Below are 7,930 nucleotides of genomic sequence, written 5' to 3' on the forward strand. Positions count from 1 at the left end.
AATTACACAAGCAACCAGACAGTGTTTAGATTAACCACTCCACGAGCAATGCAACAACAAGGACAAAAGAAAGAAGACAGAAAATTCACTAAAATATACAGTTACACATTTGTAGTAACAGAGCAATAGAGGAAAGGAGGGGTGTGTCAAATTTTATTGATTTTGTTACTAAAATTGGCTGTTAATGTTGTTCTACATCAGCTATAACAAGCAACGATTAAACTGATAGTAGATGTACTGTACAGGTGGGGAGATAAATGAGTATACAATTGAATATTGTGCATGGCTGAGACTAAGAGTAGCAAATGCTTCTGTCCTAAGTGTATGTCGTATTGAACCTAAATGTCACAACATATCTTCACATCATCTTAAGGGTATTGCAGACCCGAAAAGCACCAGCAGCCAACTAGGTGCCAACCGTTTTCCTGGCTGTGTTGGAGCATCCTGCTTCATCTACTATCTGCAAGATAAGATCAGAATTATATGTCACTAAGTCATAGGAGGTCTGAAGGTCGAATTATGCATAATTGCTTGTACAATGATGATGAAACATCTTATTAGGACTGATTATAATACTTTCTTTGGACCTTTATATTTGTAGTTTCAGTTTTAGATAAATAGACAAGTGAAAAAACAGTGATGCAAATATCTTACCAGAGAATGAGATTCATAGACATATTTATCACTTGTCAAGTAACTCTAGTATGAAGGTCAAATACTTTTGAACCCTGATATCCTAATAAAGTAATGGAAAATACAGAAAATTAATAGTTACATTGCTTGAACTTGGTAAAGGGGATCGATCATAAAGAGTTCCCTCTGCTCATCTGTGGGATTTGCTAACCACCGACAGAACATCCAAGCTGCCCCAGCAACAGATGACACGGACAGGATCGCCAAGAAGCCAAAATGGGAGACATCGTTTGCGATTATAGCCATTGCAAGCATGACTAACTCTGCAAGGCTTGCAATCGAAACCTCCATTCCTCCGATAAGATTTGCTTTCGAAGCAGGGACACCTGTTTGGACGATCTGTGTCCCCACAACATCATAAGACATGTGCCCCAACCGAGATAACGCCTGCAAATTGACACAGAACAGGCACAAGGATTAGTATGTAGTGTTTGACTAAATTCTATCAAAAGGGGGATGTGTAATTAAGATTTCATCCTTACAATGGAAGTGAGGAAGATAAGTAGAGGTGTCCGTTGTGAAATTGAACCAGCCCAATACACTGTGAGAGCAACTGACAGGAGTGAAGCTTGAAATATCAATCCAGCAGCTCCCGCCTGGTATAACATTAGCCATTCACATCAACTGTCAAGGAAATAATAAAAATGGAACCAACAAAGTATAGGTCAAACCTTTAGAATTCCAACTCTTTTCACCAGGCTTGAGGAGATGAATGTCGCAACAAGGCCCATGATAGAACACAATCCACTGAAAGCACCAACAATGGACGGACTAATACCTGTTCAAAATTGATAAATATGTTAAAGGTACTTTCCTGGGAGTTATATAGATTTGAACCGGAGAAGCGAAACCTACCACGATGCATCAATAATGCAGTCATTATGGCACCGGGAGCAAGTGCTACATTTAAATTTAGGAACACGGTAGCTGCACTTGCAGGTAGAACTGTCTGCTGCTTATACTCGTTCCAGCCATGTCTGATAGCACTCAAGCTATTTTGAACTGAAGGTTAAAGAGAATGTTAGACCATCTACAGAGGTGAAATTAAATAGTGAATCATATGAAAGTTCCTCACCTATCTTGCGGACATCCAATAGATCAACACAAATAGATTCATCAGTGGCAGTTCTAGAGGAATCAAGTGTATGGCAGGAGACGCTGTTAATTAGTTGACCCAACATAACCTGAAAAGTCCATATAGCACCCTGTGAATACGCTACGCCTGGCTATTCAAGTTTCAAGAGTACAGAAGATAAATGTGCTATACCAGAACAGGGAAACTGCATATCATTAGACCACAAGCGATCTTCAAACAGGTCACAGGATTGTATTTGGACAGCAGAAGGCCAAAAACTGCAGCACCAACTGTCTGCAATCAACCCGAATGGTTATCAACTATAACTTGTCCACTCAAAACAATATACTGTGTGCAGAGATTTGCGAACAGACAAATTTTAAGAAAACAAGGCCGTCCAAATGATCAGCCTTATTGTGTGCTGAAGTCTCCATCAATCAAAGAAGATGCTGATATGCAAGCTTGAGAGTGTGAGAAAAACTCACCTCGCAAAGAAGATCAAGTCGATTAAGCACAGCATTAGCTTGAGCTAATGCAACGGGCCTGTTTGTTCCTGCTAACTTCACAGAGAAAAGGGCCAGTAAGGAAGAAGTTGATCAAAGCCAACAAGATGCAAGCTATTCTGAAATCTCAAATGCATTTTGTGACAACAAGTTTTCCATTTGTAACCGTTGCAAATTTTTTAGTTCCATCTCAAGGAATATACAATAGTTCGGTCAAACAGAGAAGCAGTCTAGAAAGGTAGTATGAGGATTAGCAACCCTACCAACACAACCCAGTCCCGCTCCATGGCAACTCCTAGTGCCAATCCTGCAAGCCTTTCGATAGCTCCGGCTGCCACTAGTGCAATGAACCAAGGTCTCATAACCACAGCTGTTGTAGAAGCATGGCTCAGGTTTTTGAGAGCATAGATAACCATTGCAGCTGATATCAACTGAGTAGCTACCTGGCAGATCCAGTTCAAAGAATTGGCAACAATTAAAGTGTTTTTACTGTGTTGTGCATGGCTACATAACAACATGTCTTTTTTTTTTTTTTGGCTTTTGGCCATGATATAAGAAACTAGAGAAGATAAAGACAAATACCTGCACAGCATTCAGTGCTGTGTACATGGGTATTCGAGGGAAATGATCCATGAGTTTGCCAACTATTGGTGCCCCAATAAAGACTGAGAGCTGGACATCATAAAATTAATTAGATTATTGATATGAAAGGTATCCCTTAAATTTAGTACAATGGCCGTACCTTTGTGAAGAAACCGACAATAGCCACAGGCAATAGGCTTGGATGAAGAATTGACAGGGCAGCAGGCCAAGCGAAATTCCACAGTTGTTCCACCAAGTTACCAAATAAGTAACTAGCATATAGAGCTGCACCGATGTCATATGATATTTAAAGAGTGTTTTAAGTGCCACAACAGATAGATCTTAAAAGTAAAAATGAATCCTTAGGGGTCAGACACGGTGATTGCTCCTGCTAGTCACATACTAGGCCTTGAAAATAGTAATCAGGTACCCATAATATGAATCTACTTTCGTCCAAAAAATGTGTAGCAAATAATAAAGATTATCCAATAACATGATTTTGAAAAAACTTCCTTACCATATAATCCAGCAGGATGAGCTGGAGTTGATGCCAATGTATGTTGCTCTCCTTCAGATAAGACCTACATTTATAAACAGTGATTTTTAGACGAGGACAAAAGAAGATATTCGACAAAGAACATTGGAAAGGGAAGAAGGTTCATACTGGCAACTCTTCAAAATCAGAAGGACAGGAAGCCCTATCATGCAGCGGAAAAGGACTAGAATCTAGAACATCTCCTCGAAGATTAACAACTGGAATGGACAATCCCGGTGGCAATGATGGGTGATCATCGGAAGCCTCTTCTTTAATTACATTACTAACATCAACCTCAATGTTTGTAACGTAACACTTCGGGACAAAATTGTGTAGCCTGGCAAAAAAATTACACAGCTCGTAAATTGTGTAACATCAACCTCAATGTTTACATTACACAGCTCGTAAATTGTTTATTTACATTACTAACATCAACCTCAATGTTTGTAACGTAACACTTTGGGAAAAAACTGTGTAGCCTGGCAAAAAAATACACAGCTCGTAAATGATCTACAAAATCTTAACTCAATAGACATTTCAAGAGCAAATCAATTCTTTGGTTCCTCATATCATTCTCTAACACAAGAAAATAAACAACAAAGTCATGAGCTCGATCAGCTGGACACCCAATGCTATACAGGTTTTGCAATTCAATTAACCTCTCTCATGACTCGATCGAACTCGCTGTTCAACACATTTATGTCCACAAACGAACATATTAACACGCATGCAAGGCAACTAAGTTTAGTTTTTTCCATAACTAGCCGGCTAGCACCCCGACACAAAGGCCAAGCAAAAAAGGTACAAAGAGCCAGCAGCCCAGCATCCACAACAAAAATTGATCAACAAGGAACATGCTTAGATGATCACTACCTCAAATTGCATCCTACATATCAGTGTAGCCATCACCCATCAGGCGTTCAGGCCCATCACCTCTTCACCTCCGAATTCCCACACCAACATCCAAATGGGCAAAAGTAATTGATCAAATTCTCATCCTTCCCATGCCAAGAACCTAACAAGGTTTATGTCACCAAATCCCAAGGAAGCAACTTCCCCTAATCCCAACAACCAAACTTGCACATCTATCTCTCCGCCCTGGATTTCTCATGCTAGCAAACTACTCCTGGTCTCTGCGAGAAAGAAGGAATTTTACCATTTACCAACTCCTCGCGCACCAGAGCACCCAAAGGAGCCGCCTTTGCGGCGCGAGCGCGACCCGGCAAGCAGCAAGCAGCGACTCACCTGAGCGCGGCGACGCCGGGGGACGCGGGCCTCAGGCGCAGACTCCACGCGCCGGCGAGGGGCCGGCGGCCGAGGGTCGTCTGCGGCGAGGCGAGGAAGGCAGCGACGGTGACCATCCCCATGGCTCCTCTGCTGCTGCTGCGACGGCGGCGGCGCGACTACTCATGCAGCCTCCGTAGTATCGGGCCCCGGCAGTGGATTCGGGCTCAGCGGAAGGTTCTGGAAGCTTCTTGACGCATGGGCTTGTAGCCTTATCTTGATGAGGCGGAGGCGGGGGCGCAGGGCCAGAGCCTGAGGAGGGGAAACCAGGGGAAAGAGTGAGGACTGAGGAGGCGGCAAGCTGCCAACTCCAGCTGCTGGAATGGAGCAGAGACAGAGGGAGGGGAAGGAGAGGAGATATGAGCGGCTCTATCAGCCATCTGATGTAGATCGGACGGATGAAGATTTTCTATTGTTTTGTGATAAGAGGGAAACCCAGAATTAGAGCTAGGATATTGTGCCAAAAAGAAGAATTAGAGCAAGAAATGCTGTTGCAACAGTTAAGAAAATGTCATCTGGAACTGGGGGAACTCCATGGGATGTTATAGGACAGAAACCATTCTTGTTGTATATGGAAATTCTCACAAGAGTTTCCATCAACATGTGTATTTCTTCTAAACCTACAACTAAGGTCTTGTTCTCTTTGATGCTGCTGATTCATTTATCTTTCATTCTTTAGGAGGTAACAACCTAACAAATTATATACTCCATTCAACCATAAATGTATGGCATTTAGATAAGACATATTTTCCAATACATAGCTTTATTATTATTTTCTGTCAAGATATGTTTATAAAATCTAATAATTTTTTATATTATGAAAATATATTTTAAAACAAATTTACACATATAATTGTAACGTTTCCAAGCTCTGTTATTTTAAAAGCTACTAAGTATTACTCAAAATTATACCTCGTGCAAAACGTCATGTTTTTACGACGGGGAGAGTATATCCTCGTAGCCTATACCGAATCAGGTGTCCTCGTCGATGCCATAGGCGTTGGGTGACGGCGCAATTTTTCTCCCCCTCTCCAGCGTTGCGAACTTCATCTTTTTTTTCGTGGAATTCGTGCATGGATGTGACCGAGTAAAGTTTGTCAGGTGCAAGCCTGCACCTCAAACGTGTGCCTTTCTGGAACACGTGTGAAGAGGTCAGCGGCTGCTCTTTCTTGTCTCTTCACGTCGTGTGAAGTCACTTCACCAACTCATGGTCACCGTCATCGATCTAGATCCATTGGCACCGCACGAATATATCGTTTTTCGGGAAATCAACCGTGGAAGCTTCTAAATATCCTCAAAACTTGACATCTAGATGTTACTAGCAACCTCTACATATTCACATAAGTAGAATCAATTTAAGATATAATAAATTAAAAAAATAAATAATATAGTATAATAAAAGAGATATTTGTATACACAAAATTCACAAATCATTAATTTCAAGAGAGATTAGAATGATGAGTACTAAATAGGAGGGTGGAGGAGATCATATTATCTAGAGTTGTTCGTACGTAGCAATGTTGTTAGGAGGATTAAGCTGGCGACGCATCCTCTCCAGAAAGCTAGCAATATAGGTAAAGTGTGAGAAACGATACACCCTTTAGAGAAATTCGACGGTGAATATATGAAAGATAAATATTGAATGTCTAGATATGAAAAGCAAATAATAGAGATTAAATATATTTTTAGAATATATGAAAAATAAATATTGGACGTCTAAATATGATTTACAAATAATAGGAGATTACATATATTTCTAGAAGGAAGAACGGGACTAACTTTGCACGGTAACCATTTGATTAACTTGGATAGACGATGGAGATCGATTGAATTTGCCATAATCTGTGTATTTTATAGGAGTATAGATAAATATAAATTTACAAGAACGGTGTATTTTTCCACCGTTGTTGCTGGACATGAAAAGATCCATTTGCCATTGTGATTTTGAAGAACTCAGGCTTTTTTGCAAGTGTGCTGTTGCTATGTAGTTCTATCCCTCGTTTAGTTAACTAATAAACCGGCTCTCAACTGACGCGGACGATGAACTGTAGTCTGTAGAGACAATTTTTTTACAAAAGTTGTGCATGGTTTGAACCGTCAAAATCACGAAGGGGCTGCAACAGACAAAAATTACAATATGAAATAGTAACTCTATTGTAAGCTTGCAATATTGTGCATGAACAAGCAAATTCGCTAGCTGAACAATAATGTCATTCACGGTTCTGCTTATATAAGTCTATGGCTTCATTTAATATATATATATATATATATATATATATATATATATATATATATATATATATATGGGGTAAACTAGGCGAACTATATAGATAATGCCTCACTTTTTGCATACCATTGGATTCTAAAAAATAAGGTTGCAAAAATGTCTAAGGTTCTCTCCGTTTCAACTGGAGATTATGAAAAGCAGTATATAGATAGTGGATAATAAAGAGCTGAATTGAAAAAGCTGGATTACATAATCTATATAAGCTGGTAGAAGTTAGATTGATGTATTATTACAATCTAAGGGCTGTATTGTTAAAAACCGGATTACATAACTGTTTACTTCAGTTTACAGATTATGATCATAATCCACGGTATGCGAGTTTAAACAAATAAGACCTAAGACAAATTATATATTTAATTAAAGAGCATGCTCACATCTGGTACATAAGTTTTCTCATAATCTTGTACTTGTCACTGTCAAAAGGGGCATATGTACTCCAGGATCACAGCTAATTAACCATTCCATTGGCCATGCTATTCGATGCTACGGTTCCGAAAATGATTAAGCTAAAGTCGCTTATCTTTCAAAACTGAAATTATTGGACATACGGTTAAACTAATTAATTGTCGTGTCTTCATGGTTATTTATCCAAGTCTATGATAAGCTAGGCGAAATATATGTACATGCTTTGTGACGCTAACTAACATGTTGCAGGAACATTAAACACAAGAGTATCCCTGTATCTTAGCACTCTAGAGCGTACGCTTCATGTCTCTTGTCCTTGTCCATGCTATCAAAGTACAGACAGTCGGAATTAGACATAACCATTTGCATTCTTCATGTTCACAAACACCATCTCTTTCGAGTAATTAATTTGGTATCAAGATTTGGAGATGTACCAAAACAATAGACTATTTGGAATAAAGACTCTTTAAAAGAAAAAAAGCATCGAGGGAGGAGGACGCCTACTAGGATTTCATTAAGCGAGTGAGGCACTCTAATGCTAGCCGGTAGGGTGCAACGGTGCACCC

The 7,930-nt window shown here is 39.8% G+C and overlaps 1 protein-coding gene across 2 annotated transcripts; it reads right to left on the reverse strand.

Annotated features, from left to right (window-relative positions):
• Nucleotides 1-2: 2 nt before the first annotated feature.
• Nucleotides 3-5,011, reverse strand: LOC133906414 (solute carrier family 40 member 2, chloroplastic-like). 2 transcript variants are annotated; one of them, XR_009907771.1, is made up of 14 exons: nucleotides 4,634-5,011; nucleotides 3,518-3,725; nucleotides 3,371-3,434; nucleotides 3,014-3,138; nucleotides 2,854-2,943; nucleotides 2,535-2,714; nucleotides 2,254-2,328; nucleotides 1,961-2,062; nucleotides 1,769-1,877; nucleotides 1,549-1,695; nucleotides 1,365-1,471; nucleotides 1,176-1,289; nucleotides 655-1,080; nucleotides 3-460 (listed from the first exon to the last, which is right to left on the reverse strand). XR_009907771.1 is itself a non-coding variant. In XM_062348304.1 (14 exons), exons 1-14 carry the CDS (start codon nucleotides 4,753-4,755, stop codon nucleotides 457-459), a joined length of 1,752 nt encoding a protein of 583 aa, XP_062204288.1. In that variant the 5' UTR covers nucleotides 4,756-5,011; the 3' UTR covers nucleotides 3-456. The 2 variants fall into 2 exon arrangements, 1 of the variants encoding a protein (XP_062204288.1); XM_062348304.1 differs by having other exon boundaries at nucleotides 776-1,080.
• Nucleotides 5,012-7,930: the final 2,919 nt, after the last annotated feature.

This window comes from Phragmites australis, chromosome 23, assembly GCF_958298935.1.
Source record: "Phragmites australis chromosome 23, lpPhrAust1.1, whole genome shotgun sequence".
NCBI classification, from domain to species: Eukaryota; Viridiplantae; Streptophyta; class Magnoliopsida; order Poales; family Poaceae; genus Phragmites; species Phragmites australis.